The sequence below is a fragment of the Betta splendens genome, chromosome 16 (genome assembly GCF_900634795.4).
Source record: "Betta splendens chromosome 16, fBetSpl5.4, whole genome shotgun sequence".
NCBI lineage: Eukaryota > Metazoa > Chordata > Actinopteri > Anabantiformes > Osphronemidae > Betta > Betta splendens.
In genome coordinates, this window is record NC_040896.2 from 21052980 (window position 1) to 21080337 (window position 27358).

Genomic DNA, 27358 nt, shown 5'->3' on the forward strand with positions numbered 1-27358 from the left:
TCTTGCTCTAGTTTCCCAGTGAAGGCTGTCACTGCCTGCAGCTGTTTGGATGGTGGTCAGACATTTTGGCATTGTGTTGCTTGAATGCCATATTTTCACAGCACTGCCTCAATTGTGGTTTTTGCAGAAAGGCGACTTCCTCCTCACTGTTTAGAGGGACTGCACCTAAACCCTGTCTACGCTGGCCTGGCAAGGGTGGAGAGGGAGGAAAAATGTATTAGAAGACGGAGGAGAGGCTGAAGAGAAGTAGGAGTGGAAGGAAATGATAAAGATGATGTACTTTATGGACAAGCAACAACAAAAGAGCGAGGCACAGATGTTAGGTGTTACAGCAGGAAGTGATTTAGTTCTGTACCACACCTCTTCATCTGTCCTGATTTTCATTGAGGTTTTCATGTTTTATGTTCTGCTCCCTAATTACTAGAATTCAATCTTTCTGTTTTTCACACAGCACTTTGCTTCTTTCCTCTATGTCACTTTCCACAAGTCGCTTTCTTCCTCCCACTTTGTGGTTCTCGCATTCTGCATGGTTCTCCCTCCTTATTGGAACAAGGTGGGGTGCCTGCAAACACACAGAGACAACCAGGCTCGGGCTAATTCTTAGAGAACACTATCATTCCACATGCACAGTATGACCAGCTCCAGATGAGGCGCGGCCTCTTATTTCAGGTCTCGCGTGAGGAAGATTCTTCATATGGAGGCAGTTTAGCAACCTGTTCGCTAGTCTGTGCCTTTGTTCACTAGCGTGCACACCTTGCATGTTCTGTACAGCTAGTGAGAAACTACTGTAGTTTGGTTTGGATGCATGGGATTCACTGAGGATCTGAAAACAGTTTTATAGAAATCTTGACACAACAGAAAGTTTCCAATACTTGCATTCATGTCAAATGTCAAAAAGAATCTTAAAAAAATATATATATCTGTATAGTTTGTGTAACAGCACAGGCAGCTGCTTACTATAGTGCTGGTATTGCTTACTGGGTCATGAGTCTTAGTTTTGTGGATCCCTTAACTGTAAGAGTCCATATTCAGTTTACATTGCCAGGCTCAGTGCTGCATGTTACATGTTACTAGGTCGATTTGAAACGTCGATCTATTTTTTGTACCTTTTCTTCTGTTCTTCCCTCCGTCCCCCAAAATTGCCAACATCACTAGATAAGCCCTGAAGTTCACGCACCCCCCTCGGAAAAAGGGGAAAATCTCTCGTATAGACATGTCACTTTGTATACACACACTTTGTGGTTTGGACAAATGCGAGATCCGCTTCAGAATTATAAACACTGGCTCCGCAGTCATTCACAGAGGAGGAAGAATTAGTTGATGTAGGAAGCATGTGCTCCCCAGATCATTGTAATTATTTTATGCTGGTTTTCCTTGCTGACACACAAGTATTTGGACACTGTCTCATGAGAAAGCGGTTGTGGTCCTTGTAGTCTTAGGTGGCACCTAATCTACTCCAATAGTCTCCAAAGTCCAGGCAGCTTCTTCCTAAAGCATGTGATTGGACATGAGTTTTTAATTCCATTATGTGGGAGCTTCCAGCAGCAAGTTGTTGTATTGCGTTTCATTCTGCCTTTTGTTTGCTAGAAGGAAATTAGAATTAGAATGAAATGTTGTTTGAGGTCAAGGCAAACGTCAACGAGTAGGACCTACTGTTTTAGCTATCCAATTACATGTTTGTTCAGCCTGTCTGCTAAACCTGTAGCATACGTTAACCTAATCAAATATGGCCATCATTCCGCCGACTTTGTTTAGGAAAATGTTCATTCTTTTTCCAAAGAAGGATAAGACCTTGATATGTAATCTCACTGTTTTAAACATTTGTCAGTATTCAATAATTGCTGTAAACAGACTGTAATCAACTTCAAAGCGCCCTGCCAAAGTCGCTCATTTTCACAGATAAAAATGAGCATCCTCAAAAAATACACACAACATGCCTGCGTGTGCTAATGCGAACCAGCTTGGCAACGCAGAGCTGCATAATCAATATCAAGTGGAAAGAACAGTAGTGGGTCTCGCTGTTGGATCCACAACGTGGGCCTAATTTAACAGCTCCATAAAATGCAGGCTTTGCCAGAGCACGAATTGAATAAGTTATGTGCAGAAGTAAATCATGAGTAATGCTCTAAAGATTATAGCTATCTTGGGTTTAGCCCTGCATCTTAGAAAGTAAAGTGGACATTCCTGCGTGTGCATGAACATTACAGTATAGTTTAATGTGCAAACTGTTTACAGTTTTGCCATAGTTGTATTTGTGTCTACATGTGTTTTTAGGCCTGTTGTAAGATCCAGGAATGATAACAGGAACATGCGCTGCTACTCTGTGCATTTTCTGATAGTCTGGAAACCATTTCTTAGGTGCAGCTGCACAAGTAGAACTCTTGCATCGTCAATTATTGTATCATCAATCTGCTGGAATACTTTCGCTTTTGTCCTGTGTTACTGAAGCTTTTTATGTTTAGGTAGAAGTTTGAGTCACGTCACGTTTTGTCAAAGCTGGGAACATGCTGAGTTCTTGTGCTAGAGACCAGAAAGAAGCTTTAGGTCCTAACTCTTCCTCTAACAAAAGGATTATTTTCTTTAATTAGCGTTAAAGTAGCGTTGAGCTACATGTAAGTGCCTGTTCTACTTAAACTTGATGAGGAAGACGGCATATAGGGCCAAAGCCAGATCCTTGGCTTGGCCTCGTGTGTCCCCCGACTGCAGCCAGTTACGACTAATCTATTCCACGCATGTGTAGAGCGATTAATTAAAGATAAGGCCTCTCAAATTAAAATGGCGGTGGGATTGCATCATTGTGAAAATACTCAGTGGGGACACAAATCTGGTTCCAATCTGAGGCCCGAGGAAGTCAGTGAGGCATTCCTTTCACACCTCTGCATCAGAGACCCGCTGCTAAGACTCTGCCTGACATGTTTTATAAAAACAGCATTTTATTCATTTTCAGAGCAGAGGAAGCATATCAAATCTGTTGCTGCACACAGAGGAAGTGATTTCACAAGCAGGGCTCCACTCGGTTTTATGGGAAAATAGTAGCTTTGTCCTGCAGTGACATGTACACACAGATGACTCGTAGCAGCTTTATGCGCATATGTTCTAGGAGAAGATCTACGACACACGGATGTGCATCACATAAACCTAAAAGCATTTAAAAGCAGCAGCAACAGTCCCGGTTGCTCACAAATAGAGAAGCAAAGAGCCCTCTTCACTAGATCCTTTGCAGATGTACCTACTGTATATGAAGCATCCAGTGAGAAGTAAGTGCCCCCCCCCCAGAAGAAACGGGTAAATTACTGTCCCTGTTACCCAGGAATGTTCAATGCTCAGTGCATGCGAGCAGAAGCAGGAGGAAGAGCACAGTTAAAGTTAAACAGAGCAGGCAAAGTATGCGTGTGTATGTGTGCGGTGCATGCGAGCACATGTGTAGGGCTACGCAGAACAGAAGCAGCACCATTAGCTGGGACGAACAGCAGTCCTGCAGGAGCATTTGGGGCTACAGTATATGCGATTTCATTTCTTTAATAATTTATATAACAGGTTACGGATGAGTCATTGTTTAGAATGTGATGGGAGAAAAATGTGTCTTTACTGTGCAGTGAATGATGAATATGAGGAAAGATTAGCAGCATAATTTCTGCAGCAGCTGGTATTTGTGAATTCCACAAAATACAAATGAACCATCTGTACAGTCGTCACACATGGCACGTTTGCAACGTCGACGCAAGGAGCAGATTCGAAAGGCGTAAAGGACAGACTGACATGTTCAACAGGCCGCCGAGGCGAGCACGTGTTCGCCAGCGTCCTCAGAGCACAGGCTGTGTTTATAGGAGGGTGACGTCCCGGACACGTCAGTCGCGCCGGAGATAAATGACTCTCGTAATTAAGACTCCGTAAACAGAGGTGCTTCTCCTGCAGTGCTTTGTCTCACTGTCATGTTACTGCTGTGCACTTAAGCTAAAGCCCCTTCTGCAGTGTATGTACAAGCACTGTAATCATTTCCTGTCTAAGATCTTGTGTAAATAGGATATAATTGGTTGAGCACGAGTGTTTAAAGTGCAATCAGCCTAATGAATAACAGGCTTCTGTTGGGAGCAGCAATGGAGATGCTGAGCGCTGCCAGGCTGGTGAGGAAAGGATAAGTGGTGGGAATCAAACTTGTCAGTTGCTGTTTTTGTGTAGTTTTTAATTTTGTACTTGACTTGAAGCACCCTGAATTACAGTAAATACAACAGTCTAGTGTTGTGGTTCTAATTGTTACAAGTTGAGAACTTTGTTGCAGCTTTGTTGTCTTGTTTGTTTTGTGTGTGTGTTTCATGTGTGTTCAGTCATCAAAAATCATTTTAGTAGCAGCAGCATAAAAGTCCTTGAGTGACTGGTTCATATTTTGCTGACTCGCCTTATTCCACAACTTTTCCTTTCTCACTCCCGAGGGCTGCTCAGTGTTCTGATCCAGAGCCTTAATTACTATAATTGGTAGATGCAAATTAACAGCAATTGGACTTGACTGGGGTCATAAATCCACATCTCAGAAGTTACCGAGTTTCTGGCAGTTCGGAGCGGACCACCATAGGCCGAGGTGCTTAACTTACAGTACTAAGTAATTGCAAGTTTCATGAATCTTAATGCTGGTGAATTCCCCCTCGGCACACACCCGGGCCCAGCGGGACTCCGCTTTAAGCTGCTGGGAGCCACGGCCAGCTGATGGAGAAGTCACTGTGCAGCTCTGGCCTCCCCACAGCACAGACACCACAGAGGCCTTGCTGGGTGCTAATGGAGTTTGGCTAATACCACCCGGAGCCACAGAGAAAGAGTCGAAACCTCAATTGAACACTTTAATTTCAGAATTTATGGAGGAAAACTAGTATTTATGCTGGATGCGCAAAAACCTCTGTCTCTTGGATGTTCCTCTACCAATGAAACAGCGGTTCTGACCAAATGAATTGATGCAGCAAGACATGCATCATCGTGTCCTTCAACTAGCCTGTGTTCTTTCAGTCAAGATGTGCATTAGCTGAGGTCAAGACGAATGACATGGAACACTCGTGAAACATAGCATTTGTGTCCGAGTGTAATTTAGCTTGACTCGGTGGAGCGGTGATTAAGATCTGCTCAGTATTTACAGTGCGCTCCAGCCGGGGAGCGGAAGCGGCTGCGGCCTTATCGCCCCTGCAGCCGCACAGGCCCACGCGTTTCCACAGCCTCCAGTCTCACACAGTCACTGGACGCGCAAGCAGCGCAGTGAAAAACACGCCTCGAGTTCTAGATTAAGGTTGCGGGTTTCAGAGTGATGAGATCCAGAAGCCAACGGCGCCTTCGCCTCTGGTTTGTGGGTGCGGGGGGGACGGAACGAGACGAGACGCGACCGGAGGCCGCTGGAAGCCGAGGCCCACGGGGGACGACCTGCCTCGCGGGATCCCTGACAAGTGACTGCAGCAGCAGCAGCGCAGGCAGCCGCCGCTCCCACACTCCTACCGTTGAGCCCAGAACCTCAACCAGATCCCGCTGCGGTTTGTTTTACAACCTTGAACCACTGTTAGCCTTCGAAACCTCAGCATGGTAATCAGGCTCTCCCAAGATTCCACTTTTGCTCTATTTCAACAAGCCTCCGTACTTATTTACCAATTGGCTCTGCTCTGTGTGGTTCTGTATCCCTTTGACAATCTTCAAATATATTTAACTTTATTTTCTCTATTCATTCCACTCCACCATCCAAGTTCTATATTCCAAGTCTGGATGTTATTTCATCGTTTTGTGCAGTAGCGAAGTAAATCCCTCCGTGGTTAGACCTAATACCGCCGTGGCGTGCAGCCGCCCTGTGCGTCTGCACGGAGCATTGGCTGTTTATCAGTACTCTATATGCATTTGCATAATTGGATGTGCTTGCTAACTGATGTGTGCATGCGGTTAAGGCTAGTTTATGGTGGCCCTTCAGTGGAAAACACAGCATTTCACAAACGCAACACTGCTGCCCTTTGATTGGTCAGAAGCAAAGTCAGTTGAAATCAACATTCATCTACTGTAAGTAAAGCTTTACCAGCAGCTTCTGTACAATAGTTGCTCCTTCAAATGATTCTTTAATGTCTTCAGGGCCTGAAATAATTACATAAATTTAAAATCTCTAAATGCCAAAGCCAATATTGCCAGCGAGTGTCTACATTTGCAGCATTGTAATATCGTATTGTTTTTTACGGACGTGTATAATTTGTTGTTGTTGTTGTGAACTTGTGTTCCTGTTTGTCTTGTCTTTTATTTGAACTGACACTGTCTGTTGCGTGTGTGCTCCTCTGAGCGTCTTCCCTCACTCATCTCACCACACATCATTTGCTCCATATTAAGCGTGAGCTCCTCCAACGCGTCCACTTAAGCGCACAAATCATGACTGATGAGCTGAACAGCACACACAAGAAGAATGTTACACAGCGAGCTGGAGCTGCTAATCGCATCGTGGGTACACACCACCGCCATGTCTGCAGCGTTTTGTCTGCTCTTTCCCACCTGAGGGCTTGATTGGATGAAGGCTCTGACCTTGAGCCGTAACACTGTTGGATGAAAGCCCTAATATTTCAGCTCTGATGCAGAGTCGGACCGGTGGCTTTTTGGACTCTCGCTGGATTGAAATTGTGTCAGAAGAGGGAGAAACGTTTTTTAACGTAATAGCCATGAATGCAATGAAACAGAGTGTTCTTGCAGCAGAGCTTTTGATCCATCTTTATAAATAGCAGAATTCTGTCATAAAATATAATGTTTCTGTGGTTTTTTTCTTGCAATTAAAATAAGGTTGGCTCAGGAACAAGGGCAAAGCTAAGTACTTGTGTTTGAGGGGAATGTCTCTCCCACTCCCACTTCTCCCCCTTCGGCTCATCTGCGAAAGCATGTCATTTATGACTTGTTATTTTCATTTTGCTCTGTATTTTTCACATGGTAGTGGCAAACAGATGTCTCATAATGGCGAGAAACCCCAGACAGTCGGCCCAAAGGGTGTGTTCCACCTGCCCTGCTCTGTCTGTAGCCTCCTTGTGTGTGTGATGGCTTGGAGTGAGTGACGCGCTCCCAGACACATTCTCTGTCTCCTCTTGGCCAAGCAGTGTGGTCTTTACATGACCAATCAGACATGTCAAAGCTCCACTGTTCTCCCCCCACTTGTACAACAAGAAAGTCTGGCTTCAATTATTATTGCACCCCAAGGGTAACTTCAAAAATTCCTCCCCTCCTCATTTGTCAGAAATGAAGCTCTCTTGTTTCCTGCGATTGGCTGAAATATGTCTTTTGATATTAAATCGCTCCGTTTTCCACTGGCTGCATGACCAAGACAAATGTTTGTCTTATTTATTTATGTCACTGGAGATGACCCCGCCGCACCGCGCCGTGCTTCGGAGCGCTGGCTGCAGACTCCAGCGCTGTGTTGATTATGAGTAAGAGAGCCTCCTAAATAAGCTGAAGTTAAGAGATAATTTGGAAAGCACATGAGGTAACTGTGGTTTGTTTAATGTGAAAAATACCGTTTGGGGTTGAGGAGGGTGATGGAGGTACTGTTACAAAAGCCCTAATGAATCTAGACTGACACATCCCACCCAAACCTTACAGGGCTCAGGGTTTGATTTATAATATTCTCTGTTGATAAATGCGGTTCCAAATGTTGATTAAGGATCTGTTTCACTTGTTTGTGTGTCAACAAAGCCAGTTAAATCCAGTCGTGCTCCTCTGATCTTCCATTGTCGTTGCTTTTGTGCTCGGTGCTCATTGTCATAACATCACGCTCTGGTTAAGGGCATTCCAGTGTGGCTAAGTAAAGGAAACACTATATGAAAATTAGCATTGACGTTGCTGAAACAAATAAAACTACTCATGCTGCCACTACATCTGCAGCCGTTTTAAGCCTTTATTTATACCGTTTAAGCTCTCATTTGAATTCACCAGCACAAATAAACATATCATAACGAACCAAGCCCTGATGTCATATGCAGATGTTAAATTTTGATTATTCCTTTTGCCTCGTGAATTCGTCAGGCAAAATAGATGACATCACTTTTTCTTGGCGCTGATGGGCAGTGTTTGCTCACTTGACTGTAACAGTTTGGAGACGATGCTGCCCACTCCTGACATATCTCCACATCTCCTCCACCATGTTACAGTTTGTGTATAATGTAGGAGCTGTGTGTTGCTGGAGACAGGAATAGAAAAGGACCACTGGGTCACAGAGCCAGGGGTTTAAGCCGTGTTCACGTCCAGTGATAAGCTGGCCTGAGTCAGAACCTTATCAAAGGTAGATTATTTCACCCAGGGCCTGTGTTTTTATCCCTATCCCCACTGTACAAGTACCAGACATATTACTTTAGCCATGAATTATCTTGGACGATACTGCGTTACTAAAAGAAGGAAAGAATGATTGTTATATACTGTAGTACTTACAGTATGTCAAAAAAGCAATACAGCATCCTGCTACAGCCGAACTAGAGCCACACGACATGAATGTGTAGCCTCCAACCAAATGCTTTTTCTCTTTGACTTTAGGCGTGCTCTCAACCTCGGCATCCTGCGTGACCCAGGATCAGAGGTGGAGGACCGTCAGTACCAGGTCGACCTCCAGTACATCACCATAGGAACCACTCACTGGGAGCAACTCAAGCCGGAGAAGGAGGGAGTCAAAGGAAGCATCTCGGCGGAGAGTGAGAGGAGCTCCCAGAACCCGGCCTTGGAGTGGAACATGGCCAGCAGGTCAGGAGCGGTTTGTGTCTTTGGATGTTAGGTGATTTGTTTGTTCCTGTTCTGAGCAGAAACCCTGAACACTTTGTACCAAATGTCTGTTTTGTGGTCTCTGTACGGTTTATCTACTCTGCAGTATCTCGGCAACTGCTCCTCAACCTAATCGCCATTTGTGATTTGTGCTTGAGGTGTCACTTGACGGAGGTGATAGGAACAACCACAGCATATTGTTAACTTGCGAAACCAACTGTGTGCAAAATATGGCCATACATCTTATTTTGTAGAGAGGCGCATGGGTCCTGGTCAATGTATCCTAATGACTTATCTCTGAGTTACGTAAGTTTATGGCTCCTTTAATATTACTCTTGGCATAGGACAGTAATGGAGCGTTGCATTGCTGTTAGCTCAAATCCAAACACCCCCTAGTCAGGTGCACTGTGTGTGATCCACTGCACACATCCCATGATTTATCTCATCAGTCTTAATGTGGAAGCAGCACGTAGTTATTGAGCTAGCTCCCTATCATGGAGCCTCTCCATGCGTAATTACAAACCCTGTCATTTTTTTATAGATGCGGGAGCTAAAACAAGCATGAGCGTAACAGCCTGTTTGGCCCCACATCCTTTTTTTTTTTTTTTTTTACTCCTGTTTTGAGAGGGAACTGACCCAAAACTAACAGAATCACAGGCAACGAGTCTAGATTTGTCCCCTGTCAACTAAAAATAAGCCTCTTGGAAGTATACAGCGCAAGATCAACATGGGCCTGGTTTGGATGGAGAGCTCTCAGGTCACCAGAGCTGCCTGGCCGACACGCTCACACCTTTTACACAGAAACCGACCAAACTGTGGAGCACACACACACACACACACACACACACACACACACACACACACACACACACACACACACACACACACACACACACACACACACTCATTCATACTCATGAATAATGATATTTTCTTTATTGCAGATTCTCACACACTGTACAGTATGAGAACAGCCAACCATACTAATACTGAGCCCTCAGTTTCCACTTTCATTTCTACTCAGTATTATCATGCAGAACTATATTATTACAATATTTCCGCCATAAAAATTCACGTCAGTTCTGTACATATTATTAGATGAGGAGCAAGCGTTAAGGGCTGAACGTAGCAGCACACTCGCCTGTTCTATCAGCACCTGACCTATGACCTCGCACACATGCTGTTAATTAGCTCCCCTCTTCTATCACATATGCCTCCTCTTAAAGATGCTTTAAAAGTTGAGCCGAATGCTTAAAAATTGCCACAAGGCCTCTTTCATTTCTGGAACAACCTACTCTTCTACGCTATTAAATCATGTCCGCATCTCATTTGAGAGGATGTTTTCAGCCAGAATGAGTCAGAATGAGCAAGCAAGTGGAGCTTTAGTGTTTGACATTTCAACAAAACAAAGGAGTGCACCTACTGTATGGGATTGTATCTCTAACCATTAGACCACCCACATTACGTTTCTTTTCCTTTCTGTGTCTCTGCAGTAGTTTTAACCATCTATCCTCACTTTGTCTTCAATTCTCCGACTGTAGCACAGTCTGCTGTAAAACAGGCCCTTTAAGTAATGGACCTGGACTAATGTTGGAGTCTTACACCCTCTTAATACTGAGGATCTCAAACGAGCAAGGTGCTACTGAGGCACGCACGGCTTCCATTTTCTGCCTCTCCACATGTCACAGCGTTAATGAAAACACGGCAGCTTGGGCTGAGGGCCAAGGCCAGACTGTCTTAAAGGCCAATGAGGTGAGATTTTGGGCTCACACTTTCTCCAGGAGACTTTGAAGGAGGCTCAACTTTCTTTAAACATACTACCCTGTAGCTGCAGGTCTGGATTTCTATTCAGGACTAGTTTGTTTTGTGCTTCATGGATCGACACACAGTAACTTGTAAATACATGGAGTGTTGTAGTACTTATCAGGCTAGTCGTCAGGTTTAAATAATAAATTACTGAATTTCGCCTTCAAAATTAGCTTCTGTCTTTTAACTCTCTTGTTTTCTCATAGTTCTTTAAAGTCTTTAAAAGTCTTTAAAGTCATTCCAGTATACACACGCGTCTGTGTCATCTGAGAAGGTCAAATCTCGCCACCTGTTGCTGGGATTTTTGAACGTCACTTCGACTTTAACTTTCCTGAGAATCCCTTCAAGGTGGCCTTGGTTGCCTCCTCGTTCCCCCTCTCTCCGTGCCATGGCAGGAGCAACGCTGGAGGCTCTGTTGGAAAAAGGACTCTGCTGTGCTGCTGCGTCCACCCGAGCCTCAGCCGACTGGTCGTAACCGAACGTGCAATTTTGAATGTTCCAGCACACAAAAAAAGGGGGGGCAGTCAAGTTCACAGCTTTCCTTGTCTGCAGAAATCACCCGCTACCATACGCCTCCCTGGTTGTAACAAGCTTTGACAAACAGCACTTCCAAAGTTCACACCTTTCCCTCATTCCCTAAATTGATCCCTCCCTCCCTCCCTCCATCCCTACCCGCCCACTCACCCCTCCTTCCAGGTTTTGATTCCGAGGTCACTCTGTTGAGTTCCAGTAGTTGCGAATCGGCAGCGGCCTCAGTTGGCTTCCTGATATTTTGCGAGGAAATTCCTGCACTGTGGATCCGCTGACATTATCTGTCCTCGTCGCAGTTTGTAATCGCGACAAGGAAAAGACCCCGTGTCAGGGAGCTGTGAACTGCGTCCACCTCCCCTCCTGTCCACCACCCTGTGCAGGCCTCTCTTTCATTGTTCATGTCACTGATATCTGTGGTCTCAGAAACAAAAGTCATTCTTTCCATTTTTTATTGTTCGCACCACACCCGCTCAAAGGTGCTTAGCGGCCCAGTGAGGAGACCCATACTACGGGTAAGCTGAGACTCATTTTTCCAGCCTTGATGGTGAATGATAGCACCTGTCCCATGCAACAAGACACTCGTTGTTTCAGTCCACGTCTGCCAGGAGATTGGCCAACACCAATTGGCCCATCAGATCATTTGACCTCCAAATTAGGCCTCCCTCAGCCTCTCTATGCAAAGCAATGTGTCAGAAAATAATCCCTTAAGGCAGTGGTAATGCACATTTGTGAAGCAGAAGTGAACATGATATTGGTTCTGGTTAAGTACTGTGTTAGAGGCCACCTAGAAACAGAGCTTTTTATAATCCTGGCCAACTATAAATATTGGAAGCCGCGATGCTTGATTGTTTTAATAGCAACAGATGTGGCAATTAACACCACCTTATAAATCCTGCTTGTGTATTTGTTTTACAGTAACAAATGTTCCCACAAATATGACTTGATGGTGGGAATGAGCATTAGTGAAATGGAGAAAGCTGGTGTGAGAAGGTCTTGGTTTGATCTTGTGTATACAATTAAGGTGTGTTCCCAATTGAAACCTGTCAAATAACGTCTCACTCCACATCTCTAAAGCCACAGTCACGATTTTGGGACGAAAGAAAAGGACAGATCTGCAGTAGAAAAGCTTTTTTGAAGTGCTCCTACTGCTCTGAACTGGAGACATTTGAAATGAGTGGCTGCCTGTCAGTTAAGGCAACAATAGCTCTGGTTTAAAACACTTTATGGGTTCTTTTTCAAAACGCATCCTCATGATTGTTTTAAGTTATAATTATGTTCCAATTCAATGTGGAATTCAAGCTAATTAAATACTGCAGAAGAATGAATAATAATGATTGATTGATATCAAATGATGCTAAAACAAAAGAAAAAAGAATATTGTGTCATGAATGCAGAAATCAACATCTGTACTCATGTTAAGCGGTTTGGTTCTGTGTGCTTTCTCTGTGCAGTATGAGGAGGCACCAGGAGCGCCGCGCCATTCTCACGCCGATCCTCACCGACTTCTCTGTTCGCGTGACGGCAGCCCCGGCCATCATCTTCAGCAAGAGCGTGTCTCCTGACAGTGGACAGACCGAGGTCAGTTCAGACGGGCAGTACCAAAGCAGTGCTGTGATAAAGTGGAGACTCTGAGTTCATTAATACCTTGCTCTATTATTATCTAGTATTAAAATGAGAACAGGTGGGAAGGAGTTGCTTAGGCAACAATATTACAGGAAACACACACAGCTGACACAGGTTTTCCTTCATCTGCTGTGGAAGCTCATTCACTAGTTACACCTACATCTCGTGCCCTTTGACCATGACCTGTTATATTCGTGCTCCCAACTATTTCTCTCACGATCCATCATGTGAAAATAGACGCTTATTATGTGCGATGTCAGAATTATTTACTTTTTGCCTCTCAACGTACAGTAACATACTCATTAGGCGTCCCTCAGCCAGCCAGCCGTGTAATGGAGGCTTCTGACCCTCAGAGTTCAGGCCGTTCTGCTTATACAGCTGATGTTTTCTGGCGCAGCGCTCTTTGATGCCTCGTCTGTCCACGCTAACATGCCCCTTGACAATGCATAACAGCTAATCCATAGTTTGCACACACACACAGTGATTTGTAGGACTCCCTGACATACTGTAAGGAGATTTCAGCCAGTAACAACACAAACAGAACAGAGCTTTGAACTTTATGCGTGAATAACAATCATGTTCTCTTTTTAGGTGACCTCTCGCTGCTTTTAACTTATATATGCAAAAGAGACATTTATTAAATATTCAATGTTTTTATTACAACCTGTCTGCTGCCATTTACCCTGACTTGATTTTAACCCTGTGATAAAATGACTGCTACTGTAATTAGGACCTGAAAAACAGAAATTGGGAAGAAAACGGCATATTTTGGTATGAATATACGTGGGTTGTTCCGTCAGAAACAAACTAAATTCTGTAGGCTAATATTACAAAGGAGGCCACAGCTAATCCTGATCCCCGGTGGTGTCTCCCCACGGCTCTAGGAGGTGGTGGTGTGCGGCCACTCCCTGGAGGTGAACGTGACCAGCAGTCTGGATTTCTACCTCAGCGTGGCCCAGGTGCAGCTCCTCCAGCAGCTTGTTCGAGACAACGTGATGGGGATGGATGCCCCTGAAGAAGCCGCTGAGGTACGTTCAAAGCAGTCACGAGTCATGAGTAAAACACACATTCCATCGCTTCAGACAGCTGATAGCTTGTAATTTAATTATTAATTGAGTTATAATGGATATAATATTATAATATAATGGATGTCTTGTGGTTTTGCTCAAATCCGTCCTAACCATTTTCCTTACACTGTGCCCTAACTATCACCCCCTGACTATTTTGGGTGATTCCAACACATTTAAATATTTACTCATTCAGAGAAAGGCAGTTCTCTAATGTGGCCATAGTTTAGAGCTCCGTCCTCAGCTGCAGCTTTCAGGGCCCTTCCTATTGTTTACAGGACAGGGAGCTCCCAGGCGCCGTTTGCCCCGTCTGAATGCTTAATAAAGCTTTCTAATGGAACACAATATAAAAATATTTACCGGCTGTGGGGAGGATGGGAGTCGTGGAGTATGGAAGGGGACAGCGGGGGGAGGTGAAGGGAGAAGGGCTTGAATCTTAGTGAGTCTTCACAGGAGGAGCTAAACTGAGTCAAATCCCGTAAAGGCTTCTGAAAGCGACGTTTGCTTCTCAGAAAAACACATTAGGGATTTGGGTACAGTAATCACACTTTGTTTCTGTTACCATTACCATTGCAACGAGTGAATAATCCCATTTAGATTTTCTCTTAATGTGTCATTGTTAACACAAAACTATAGAAAAAAATACTGAAAAGAAACTGAAGTTGATGACTTATTTTAATGATTCATTTATTTAGCTATTTATACAGTCAGATTTAAGGAGGTTCCTGTTGTGCATCTGGATCTGATTTGGATGATTTCTGAGACCTCACCTCTGACTTTGTAATGACTCATGGTCTTATCCTGTTGAGGGGCAGCTAACGGCAGCAGAGGGTTCATCCAGGTTTAAGGCAGGATGAGAGAATTCACCAGCTTGCGGGTGACATTTTCTCTTCTGTGGTACTCTGCGTGTTCCACTTTGTAGCTTTTATTGTACCACTTTAAGTAAGGTGCATTATACTATAACATCTGAAAAAGCTCTGGCTCTGTGTTTGAGGAAAAATACTGCAGTATTTGGATTCTTTAATATGTCCTGTACATATTGTGAGTCTTTTAATAATCTTTGCTCATTTAGTTTTATAGTAGTGACATTATACAGCATAACGCTGTCATTAACACTGAGGTCAGTCAGTGTGTGTGTGTGTCTTCACCTCTGCAGCTGCACAGCACAGAGGTTGCTCTGAATAAATGTGGCTTGGCTTTGGATTTTTGGACACCCTGTAAAACTATTTGTACCTCCATCTATCTGTGTCGTAAGCCTTTTGGCGACGGCGTCTGTCCGGCTGCTTGGCCCGGAACGCGCAGCGCAGGGAGGTCAGTGTGAGCGAGACTCGTCCCGGTTTTGCAGAAGCTGATTCCACAAGCTGCAGAGGCCTCTAGTGGTGCGTTTAAGGACGGCACCGCGTGCTGACTCCAGCTGCAGACGGCTGCTTCTCCTCAGTCACAGCCCGCTCTGCCAGCAGCCTTTCTACCCCAAGAAAACACATTAGACACACCACCCTCCAATAATACCAGTAGTATTTGCACTGACATTGTTTGGATTGTGAATCTGGAACAGGTAAAGGCTCGTGACACACTTACAGTCCGCATGTACGTGAATGCAGCTGATTGATAGCAGGTTTTAAACATTAAAAAATCCCATCGTGGATGTAGTACATGTATGTGTGTTTTTATATTCAAACCCAACTTTCGTTATTTCCAGTATCTGACAGTTTTATTTGTACTTCTTTTATGCAACCTGTTCAAAAGCGTTGATTAAAAGCAGGTCCTGCATCTGGGGCAGACGCAATGTCTTCAGCAAAGCACGGCCGCTCTCACCGTCTGCTCCGTCCTCAGTCAAATTAAACGCTGCTTCCTCCTCACTCTCTCTAATTTTCCAAGCTTTTCGTCCTGTTGTCATTCTTTTTCTAGAGATTTTGAGAACGCGTCTGTTGCTCTGCACACATCCTCCCCAGACCCGGGCACTGATTTCAAACAGTTCCCGTTGCCCCTCGCAGCTGTGTTTTATTGTGTGGCTTAATGAATTTGTTTTGTCGAAGCTCTTGCGTCCCCTGGCAGCGGCCAGGCGAGACGGCGTGTGGGCAGTGTTTGCCTTTGAGTCCTGTGTGTGACTTCTCCTTTCTAGTCACTGGGAATGCGCACAAACACTGCGATCTGTTGTGGCTCTTGCCGCACACTACATTAGTTTCTCATAAACCTTAACGCTCTGTCGTTGGCCATTGTCCCTAGTTTCCATACCAGTTTCCACTTCACTCATGATTAGGATCCAAAGCACATGTGACACGATTTCTAAGCAGATTTGTTGCACTTTAAATCACGTCATTATTAAGATGTTTATTGCAGCATTAGCTACAGTTTGTCACAGTTCAACTTCATCTCCGTCTTTTGTCGGTTGATGTAAATGTTGATAAAGTGATGCTGGGCTTGGATCAGGCCGCTTTCAGCAGCAGGAGGTCCCACAGTCAGAGAGCTACGAATAGATGATAACCGGCTTCTGGAGCCTATCTCACTGCTCTGTCATCAGCACTGTCACACACACGCATGCACGCACGCACGCACGCACGCACGCACGCGCACACACACACACACACACACACACACACACACACACACACACACACACACACACACACTAAACAAAGTATGTACACATGGTCCCCACATTCTCTGAATGGTAACTGCCTGCAGCCTTTTATGTGGGAGCCGGTGACTAATGCTTCTTTATGACCGAACAGCTGACCTGTGTTTGTATTTTGTAAGTCGGCTCTGCTATGACGTTATTTGTTCTTCAGAAGCAGCGCTGGAGAAGCTAATGAGTTTCTGTGAGAGTCTGCATCTCCGTCATCCTCCCAGCGTCTCGCTTCTTTCTCCGCACAAACAACTTCGGCCTCCTACGGCATCCACCACCTCGCCGTGCTGAGTTTCCACCAAAGGAGCATGGAGCAAATACGGCTAAAAATTGCTCCCATAGTGATACATGGGCTAATCTCTCTCACTCACTGTGCAACATGCACAGGGAGGCAGCTCGGGTCAGCCATGTGCTTGTACCACAGTGTGAGAGGAAAATACCCTCTGGTGCAGGGGAAGTCCCACTCGGCTTTATCCTCCACCTCATCCTGGGATGATTACACGCATGGGAAACAGGGCTTTAGACTTCCTCCAGTGCTCGCACACTCATACACACACAGATGTCGGTGCGCACACAAACACACACTCATGCAGTGCCCAGTTTTGGGGAAAAGTATCAGGCATCACAGGAACGTCTGAATTACTGATTTCTCAAAGCAAAATGGGGAAAAACTCGCCGTCAGCCATCACCTGAGTCATCCTTGTTTTCCTTTTCTTTCCATCCTCCCACACCAGTTGTCTTGTAAGACATTGCCATCGTACCTGTCACGTACTTTTTTCTTCTCGGCGTCCTGCTGCTTTTAAACGTCATCCAACACTTCTTTCATTTTCCCATTTGATCAATTTCCTCTCTCTTTCTAGGTTTTCTTCTTTCTTGCTTGTGGAACTGGCTCCGCTCCGCTTGGAAAAGCGTTGTTTCATCCAGAGCTGGCTCGATACGTAGCTCTCACGCTGACTGCGGAGAGAGTCTCTCCTCTGGAGAAAGATAAAATTTGATAGTCTGTAGATTATGATATTGCTGCTCTATTCCATCTTTGTAGTCTTAAACGCCTGTGGACACACACAGGCTGCACCCTCGTGCACAGACCAGTGCAGCACTCAGTCAGTGGGTGACATCACCAGCCAAGACCAACCACTGTGAGAAGTGAATTTACAGTAGGCACCAACCCGCGGGTCGGTAGCTGCTTTGGGTTGTCAGTGGGTTTGGACCACAGTTTGAAGTTATTAGTGGGGAAGAGGGTTTTATGCAAACCACACTGAGCTACAGTTTGGATACAAACATACAGTAGTAATACTGTTCATGCACTTGAACATGTGTAATATATGTAGAAAGTAGAGGTCTTCTTCAAAAAGGAAATATTTTGTCAGGCGACATCAAGTCCCACTACTGTGGTTGTTCCCCTTTAATGCTCCTTAAAGTCACCTCCCCTTTAACGTTCGCCAGGGTCACGCTCCTGAACCCAAGGCCCAGTGCACCCCCCCCACCTCCCCCTGCACAGACTGACCACGTAGGAGCGCCAGCAGCCAGGAGCACATACTGTACGGCTGCTTATCTGCAGCAGCACGGTACTGACAGTCTTGGCTCAGCGACTGATCCGAGGCCCGATCTTTGTCTGCATATGTTTAAAATGTACTATTTCCACGGCCACTCCTCTCTGCGATGAGTGTTTCATATTGTCTCCTAGCTTTTCATTTTCTCTCTCGACCTCTGGTCTTTCTAGGACAGCGAGGTGTCAGAGGAGCCTTTCTGCCAAGAACTGCCAGAAACACACTCATATCACCTGAGAGTGAAATTACCAAGAAGCCGGCCGGACTATTAGCGCTCTCTGGGAGCCAGATGCCATTCACCTTAACCCCCTTCAGTCCTGTGTAGCATTTGCCCTGTTGCTGCTGAAAGTAATAATAAATAAAGCTCGTGCAACGCCGTCTCCTCCTCCATCCCGGCTGCTGGCAGCTCATCTTAAACATAAACACGTTTTCATTGCTGCCCTTCTTTTGTTTTGAAACCAATCCCCCACCACCTTTTCTGTTCATGTCTCACTAACCCTCCTGTTTGAAGAAACTGCTAATTGACAGCCAGTCATAACAACTCACCTTCCTTGTTCAGTCCCCACTCTCCAAGCACCTTTCCTCTGAAACCACGACCGTGGCACATTCTCAAATCGGTGCCTCGGAAACTTAATCTATTTGAGATCAGTAGCAGCTGAATTTGCTCTGCCCTCAATCGGTTTTGGCAAAATTGGCGTGAAAACCCAAGATAACATCACAAGGGCTGGAATTCTATTAGCGCGGGGGGGCAAACAGCCTTTTAGGAGAGGGAGCCGGGCCCCTTTGTGAACTTTAGGGATCGGGTGTCGACTCAGGTGAGGAGGAGTCGGGAGTGCCCTCTCTCGCTGCCTGAGAGGGAACGGTGGTCTGGGACCCAGGGGGCCTATAAAACAGGGCACACCAGGCCAACCAGGACAGACACGGAGTTTGTAGAGAGAGCCTTTTTGTGTGAAAAGGTGAAAATCGGAAGCAGGCTTTTCTCTCCACCTGTGAAAGCAAAATTCCACCTGGAATAGCAGGTGATTGGGAAAACTGGGCCCTCTGTGTAACTGAGCAGTGAGTGCCTGTGCACACATGGGTCCCTGTACTCGATCCGCCTCTCTCACTGAGGAAAGTACCACCGAGTCGGCCTGCTCTCGTTAAACTAATCATTTATCTTACAGCGCAGCATTCCCACATCCTGCATGGTTTTCCTTAAGTGCAGTCACATCTTGTACCTTTCCACGTCCCTACGCTACTCGTTTGAGGTCCCGTTTAATGGCTGGTAAACTCAGCTGGTTAAAGCGTGGTTCTAATAATGGAAAGGTCGCGGGTTCGTTCCCTGCACGGGCTAGTGTTGCATCTGAGGCAGGTTTTGGGTTGATTAAGGAGCCGTCTATGAACCGCAGGGTCAGTGGGTTGATTCCTTCTGGCCACAAGACACTGAACACTGAGTGCCCTAAAGGTAGCAGCCTGTCCACAACAATTTCCCCCTAGAAGTTAAAAAATGAGGTATAGATTTGGTAAAAGAAGTAGGAACCTTACAATCAAAACCAAGATTTGTTGCTGTCAGCTGTTTAATCAGGAGCTACAGCTTTTAAGTTGAAGTTATTGTTGTGTGACTTTAAACCAAAGATCTGCTTTATTAGTTGTAATCACATCTGCATACACTCACCAGACAGGCGGCATAGATTATGGTATTTCCTTAGCCTCCCATGTCACAGACTAATTTTCACGGGTCACCGTCACATATTTCAGTTCCTGAACTCGGCCTGATTACTTTTGGAGTTTAAAACTTGTCCAACTGTGTGTGTGAAATTCTCCACTGCAGCTACTGTCCAGTAAGCAGTGGCCCTTTATGAAACCTGAATTAGTTTGCTGTATGTGCATTAAAGAGCATTGTAAGGCAGACGGCTGGGCCGGTTTCTGGCATCGCTGTGTCCTTTAGCCTTGTCCTCTCTGTCCCCTCTCATTGAGGCCCTCTCCACTAACACAGATGAGGGGACAGGGGGTCTTGCATCATTCTCCTTAGAGAAGCTAACGTACAGCACATCAGAGCCCTTGTCTCATTCAGTTCTGGGAGCACTTCCAGAGAGAAATTAAATGAAGATTACTTCAGTCTTCTTTTTCTAATTTCAGCTCTGTAAATAGATACTCTGCCAGAATTATGCTTGTCTTCAAGCTGTTCTTTGACTTTGTACTGCATGTGCCTGGGCACATGTGAGTGTGTTTATGTTTGTGTGCTCAATTGTGTGTGTGTGTGTGTGTGTGTGTGTGTGTGTGTGTGTGTGTGTGTGTGTGTGTGTGTGTGTGTGTGTGTGTGTGTGTGTGTGTGTGTGTGTGTGTGTGTGTGTGTGTGCGTGTGTGTGTGTGCGTGTGTGTGTGTGCGTGTGTGTGCGTGCGTGCGTGCGTGGTGAGTTCACGAGCCCCATAGACCACCTGGGGTTCATCTGCCCTTCTCAACCCGTCACCTCCTGCACCGTCGCCCTCCAAACAGCCTCATATGACCTCAGGTTGCCATTGTTTTCCCTGCTGTTTCCCCCCAACCTTGTTACTAAAGTACAGAATAGAGACGTGGCCGCCAGGCAGGCGTTTCGGGAGAAGTACACCATGACCTAATGAAAGGCATCTCGTGTGCTTTTTGAAGTCTTTCAGACGCTGAACTGCTGAGTCCTCGCTGAAGACGATGTTTGAAGTCTCTCGTGTTGTTTTGTTGAAAATGTAGTGCCAGAGCTAATGATGTTAAGTTGAATGCTTGGTTGAGTGATCTGGAGGGCCGGGCTGAAGCTTGATGATTAATCCACTGCATAGATCTCTGCAGCACCGAGGATGTGTTGCCATTGAGAGTATTCCTGGTGTAACACTGCCTCCCCACACTTTGCTTTAGCTGCTAAAGATGGCCGAAGACTTTCACTAGACATTTGACCACATTCTGTAACCTCCATGTTTAGCATTCATCTACCGTATTCCTTCCACACTTTCACACTCAGAGGATTTAGTTGTTGCAGTCGTCATCAAGCCCACCTCTAATAGGGACCCGTGTTATGTGTAAACACAGGAGCCTGAATATTAGATTAGAACATTTCCCCCACACCAATCTTAAAATTAAATGTGGATGGTGACGGCTAATGAAAGCCAGTTGTTCTCCACTCCTTTCCCATTGAAAAAAGAAAGTGAGTACAGATAAAGAAAGGAAAGTGATGACTTGCTGCGGCGGAGGCCAGGATGCAGTAATTAAGAGCGACCCCTGGGTGTTTCTGTCTTTCATTCACTTCAACTTTTTCTGTAGTTTGTCTTCCAATCACACCTTTCCCCACATCTGGCCTTTGTCTTAATTTAATCAAGTGAAATGTAAGGAGTCTGCTTGCAGGCGTCCAGGGATGTAAAGTAAGAGGAGGATGTAATATAGGCATTTTGTGTTACATGTAGAAATATTCATCCATTTATCAGTCACGCTCATTCTGCCAAGTCTTCCATCTAGCTTTAGCCCCATGATAGCTCCATTAGAAAGTGCTTGACTCTCCCTCCTCCCTTTGCCATATGGCTGCTGTCTTGTTTATCATTTCTCCAAGTCCAGTCAGCAGCATCCTCTTCCTTCCAAGGGATTAAGTTGGAGGATGAAGTGTGTGTATCATTTTTGAACACTTGCATCATGCTCAGGCCACTTTTCTCCTCTGTTTGTTTTTACTAACACGGTCATGGTGTTAATCTACAAACTGTCTTTTGGCATTTCTGAACACTTCCTTCAGTGAGTAATCCAGCTGCGTTGCATCCAAACAGATTAGTGCGTGTTGGGGTTTTTTTGCGTCCATGCCCTAACCCAACGTTTGGATTTGATTGGTGGATCTGTTTACTGATGATGTCTCCCATTGAGCTTAAAGGGTGGTGTCTGTCAGACCTTTTAAATCATCTTTGTTTGCCAGTAATTAGGAGTTGGGGCACGGTGGGTTTGGCGAATTCTCCAGCGTCTGGAATCGTGCATGGCCTTCGTGTTCAACTCAACGCGTTTAGCACAACACACGCAGCCTGATCAGGGTTTCTGGGTTTGACTGTTTTACCACACAATAGCAATCTGCCTTTTATTTGTGGCAAAATATTTGTAAGCAGAATAATATTGTGTGCAGCTATAGGAGAAAATGGGATTTGAAGTTCAGACATTTACAAAATGGAGGCTGCGGCCGCCACTTCTCCCAGAGCCAGGTTTCTGTTGCGCAGCAAGCTACAGTTCCCCACATGGACCACATTAAGTCACTCTTTTCACCATTTTTCTTTTTGGTCTCCAGCCTTTATCATGTTAAATCTTTGTTTTTTTTTCAGCCAGAGCTTTTCCAAACTATAAAGCAGCTGAACATTTTTTTGCCTGTTTCTGCCGCTACAGTAGGTGCTTCACAGGTGCTCCTCTGTTTGGACCCACCATGACACACTCGTCCTCTCGCTTCCCCTCCACTACTGTTGATCTTTGTGGATGAAAAGTCCTCCAACTGACCCAGCTCTTCAGGAATGTCAACATGCATACATTATCAGTGTCTTCCGGATGTTTCCTTTTTTCCTTGTACGTCACGTGGCATCAAGTGAGCAAGAGACTATCAGACATGACAGACAAAACATTCTCGTATTGTTACATCTCTAATCCTGTCCAGTGCACGAATAGAAGGAGAAAGATTGCAAGGACAGATGCTTTGGGCCATGGACTGGGAGACGAGGGAACACAGTGTTTGTAGGAACAAGCTGCTGTTGAGCCCCGGAGGAAGCAGAACCATCCAGCAGCATTAATGGCTAAAGGAGGCTTGTTAAAATGGCCCCTGTCTTTGCAGTACGCTGTGTTTAAAGTACATTTGATAGTTACTCCGCAGCACTCAGCGTCCTTTTTAAAAGCTCCAGGGTTGTGACCTTCCGTTGTTTCTTTGTTGTGGTTCAGCTGTAGCACATAGCAGGTTTCCTTTGTCATTGAAACAAGTTGAATATATGACATGACAGCCTTTGATGGTGCTGTTGCTGCAGACAAAAAGGGGTGACTTCATATTATGAATGTCTTCCCCCCTCTGTTTTCCACAAGAAAACGAAAGAATGAATTGTGGCCTTTGTGACGTTGGCTTAAGCATTGTTGTTATTAGTTGCGATAGAGATGAGGTATTGCTGCATTGAGGTTTTCTTTCATCAGGACAAATGCACAGAGGCCCGCTAATAGCTTTATGGTTCTGGTAAACAATGGCAGGTAGCACAGCAGGGGCCAAACCTGTAAACACTTTCAAGATACAGGAGTCAATTTCCAACATACTGTACTATTCAACTGAATAGTCGTTTCATGTAGATCTAGTGATTCCATTTAAACTAGTTCACAATAGCAATTCTGCAGCAGAAGTAAAGCATGGGAAAAGTTGGAGGAACCCTCAAATCGGATTAAACTGTGGACGATGCCATTGTATTTTGTTTTATGTACTGTATGAGTGTCACGTCAGGACTGTACAGTAGGAACATGTTTTCCTCTGAAGCTTTTTTGTCACTCCTGAAAAACTAGTCACCTTTGTTACTCGGACTCTATTTAAAATATTTTACCCTGTCAGCTACCATGGATTTCTTAAAAATCTTAAAACGTCCAGATTTTCATGTTCCCTGATCTCTGAACCTGAATTGCAACCCACTTCTCGATCATCTGGAAGCAATCAACTGGATATGCAGTGTATGGACGTGAAAAAGTTGTGTTGTCATATTTGACTATCCAGCCAGTGCTGTAAATGGGTGGCATTTGGATGATGTGACATTTGCTTCCACATATTAGCCTTCCTCTAGCCAAGCTGTTCTGAGTTACACTGACAGAAATAGGGGTCAGAAGCTGTACAGATGCACTCAGATATGATTGGCACTTGGGAGAGTCATGGTTTCACACTTTAGGGATTATCCTCCATTTTCCAGAATGCTCTGCCTAGAGACTCTGAGGGGATGACTTCATGATTGGCCGATTTCAATTTGTGTGTGTGTGTGTGTGTGTGTGTGTGTGTGTGTGTGTGTGTGTGTGTGTGTGTGTGTGTGTGTGTGTGTGTGTGTGTGTGTGTGTGTGTGTGTGTGTGTGTGTGTGTGTGTGTGTGTGTGTGTGTGTGTGTGTGTGTGTGTAACACGTTTGTGATCATGTTCATCTAAGTCCAGAGAAAGATTGCACTGGGATCTGGAAACAACACTTCACTACAGCCATTATATAATATAATAGAAAGTAATGGTTGAAAAGGGGGATTTCAGCTGGGACCTGGCCTGTAGCTACAGGCCATGTTAGTATTCAGAATTTATGACGTTCTGTCAATGAATAAATTGGCGAAAGGTTAAAGCATATCATCCACAGAGTCATAGGTTTATGTTTTCTGTGTATACCTGTTCTGGTTTTCAGCAAGTAAGCACAGTGGGGATAAAACTAAGCCCAGAAACACATGGAAGAATCCATTTATGCGCTTTAAAGCTCTCGCTCAGATCAAACCCTGGGAAAACAAATGACTTCATGTGAATGTATGCAAGCGTCTGTGTGAAGGAGCCTGTGCCGCGGTGCGTCTTCTCCCCCTGCGCCCTCCGTTTGTGCTCCCCATTATCTCTTCTTTCATTTGTAGGCACATCTAAAAATAGAGCAAGAATTTGCTTAGAGGGCACTCTCTTAGTAGTGGCAGTTAAAAAGAAGATTGGGTATGTGCTGTAATTGTAAATGCATGTGTTCAGCCTGAGCTTGGGAAAAGAGACGGAGAAGTATAAAGAGGATCTGGCAGTTTCTTCTGGCGCTCGCTCCGTCCCAGCTGCTGTGCAGCTTATTTGTCCCCTCCAATGCGGGGTGCTCCTCAGAGTGGATGTTTAGCCTTTGCAGAGTACTTTTTCAAATGCCTCCTCACCTCAAAGTACAGAGATATGCTATTTGAAAGGCATCAGCCGCTTGACATAACACACGTGGAGACAGGTCCAGGCACTTTTCTGCCTTCTCTCCCTAATGCTTAGAAAATCTTACATTTGTGCATAAAAAGAAGTGCACGCATCCTGTCCTCATTAGGCCAGGGAACGGAGAGGGATCTGGCAGGGCCTGTCCTGTGGAAGCCCCACACATGAGCCTGGCTGAACAGAGAAGGCAGGCGGGCGGGCGGGCATGCTGCTGCGTTTTATATGGCTCTCCTTCTTGCTCTTTGATGACACTGTTTAGAATAGGAAATATCTAATAATTCAAGTATTCTGTCTAATGTGTTGCCAGTGGGCTTAGTATTTGCCTGGAGGTCTTGAAACACTATCTCCGCCACCACAATAATATACATTTTACATTTTCGTGGGGGTGGGGGGGGTACAGAAAGAGAGAAGTACACGCCATAATGGTAACCATGTGCAGATTGAGGCAGATGAGGGTGCGATAGAGTGGAACCCACCTTGATCCTGTAGAAAGCTCTGAGTCTACTGGACAGTACGACTCCTCACATGTGGCTGCTCCACCGCCAGCGGTAGCCAAGCGAAGCCAACGCCGTCTCCATCAGTATGAATGAGAGACATGACAGGAAGGGCCTTAATAATGGGGTAACGGTGTTAGACGTGGAAATGATGATGACGAATAGGCCCGAGCCCCTTTATGATGCACCTGACCAGCCTGCAGCTATCAGAGGAGTCTCAAGCTAATGTGCCGTAATGCTTGAATAAGCTGAAACAGCCTCTTGTGCTCACCTGCACCCTCTTAGTGTTGTTTTTGTGAGTCTCTGCTGTAGGAGGGAGAAAAAGAGGGTTTTTTTCTCCTGCAGATGGTTTTAAGTGGTGTTTTTCTCAGAATCACCAAATATTTTCTAGGGATTTTTTTTCAGATAGATGCTTCTGTGTGTTCCAGCTTCTATACCCACATGTATCGTAGTGAAATAAGCCTCAAATCTTGTAGTGCAGTAGTTGGTACTGCAGCCGTTTGTCTAGTTCCTGTCCTGTGGGAACAGCCGTGGCTTTTTTATAGTCCTGACAAGGGCCTGTTTGGTAGCGGAGAGGAGATGCCTGTTTTCATTGTTTCTTGAAACCCAACAACCTACTCCATTTGATTTATAGTCACTGAAAGCTTTTTAATGCTCGAGCCTCTTGATACCCGTCAGTTGGAGCCGAGCATAAAATCTCTGCTGCTTTATACACAAGACCACAATCACTGCACGAAACAATTTGATCTGCCAGGGCAAGCCCTTCTTAAGACATTTTCAATATTGCAAAAAGTGCAAAATGATTTTTAGACCACAGGAAAAAGTCCCGGGGCATGCCTTTAATGGCTCTGTGGCTATTTGATGCTTTTCTTTGGTCAATTTGTTCATGGTTTCAATCAAATGAGCTATTTGATTTTTTGTCATTTTGTGATGCCGGCGTCCAAACAAGAGACAAATTTAATTAAAAACCAGGACTGTTATCCATTTGTATTTGGATGCTCATGTTCCACTCTGTAATACTACCAAAGCTGGCATGGTTTCCAACAGGCAATTGTTTTAATGCAATTGCTGTTTTTTTTTCATGCAATAATACTTGTTTGACGTACAAATGAACAAACCCTCAGTTTTTCACCCCTCGTCTGTAACCAGGCCTTCATTCACCATGACCTTCCCTGTGCCTGTTCAGGTGCGTCGCCGGGAGCAGAGGTGCGGCGAGCGGGAGCCCGGGGCGGGCGTGGACTCCATGTCTCACCACAGCGGGACGGGGCAGGACAGCGGCTTCGGCAGCGACAGCGCTCGCATCCGCATCGTGCAGATTGAGCAGCAGTGTGGAACCAGCCACCACTGCATCGCGCGGCCCTCCCACAAGTCAACCATCACCAAGAACCTTAATTTCATTCCTTTTGACGTCTTCCTCACGGCTAATAGGCTGTCGGTCATGACCTATGCCTGCTCTAGTCCCCCAAAAGCTCTTCCTCCGTCACCCAGCACTCTGGACAAGAAGGAACCTGGGAATAAGGTAAACAAGCACATATTGGTGCTACACTGTACGATGGACCAGAACCCCTCAGTTACATTTCTCCTCGTCATTTGTTTCTGTGTAAGGTAGGAAAGAGTGCCCTGAACCAGCCTGAGACTCTGTCCGAGTCTCCACCAGCGCCAGCCTCCCCGGCTCCAGACGCTGCTGTAGCTGCCGAGAGTCCCCTCGCCGGCCTGACGGCCGAGGACATCCTCAACAGCAACACATCCCAGCCAGCCTCGCCCCTACTGAGAGGCAGCCTGCTGGCCCTGGACAGCATGCCCACTCCCAGTCGCTCCTCCGCTCGCCAGGCGCTGGGTGTGACCATACTGAGGCAGCCTGGGAGGAGAGGGGCTGGAGACCAAGTGCTGGAACCGCTGCTATACCTCCAAGTAATGCAGCCTTCCGCTCTGCTCAGCTGCCACCACCGCAAGCAGAGGATGGAGCTGTCTCTGTTCGACATGCTGCTCAGAGGCGTGGCTTCGGACTACAAGTGCCTAGGTGGGAGACACTAAGCAGAACCA

General features: G+C 45.5%; 1 protein-coding gene across 8 annotated transcripts in view; it reads left to right on the forward strand.

Annotated features, from left to right (window-relative positions):
• LOC114842483 (intermembrane lipid transfer protein VPS13B-like) overlaps positions 1–27358 on the forward strand; it is a 225231-nt gene that overhangs the window by 131348 nt on the left and 66525 nt on the right. For 7 of the 8 annotated variants that reach the window (XM_029128029.3, XM_029128025.3, XM_029128026.3 and 4 more), the window contains exons 32-36: positions 8512–8715; positions 12522–12648; positions 13578–13721; positions 26502–26834; positions 26921–27335. In XM_029128029.3, coding sequence (XP_028983862.1) covers positions 8512–8715; positions 12522–12648; positions 13578–13721; positions 26502–26834; positions 26921–27335 — 1223 coding nt within the window. Of the gene's footprint in view, positions 1–8511; positions 8716–12521; positions 12649–13577; positions 13722–18106; positions 18418–26501; positions 26835–26920; positions 27336–27358 lie in introns of those variants that run through there. The other variant, XM_029128031.3, reaches the window with a different exon arrangement.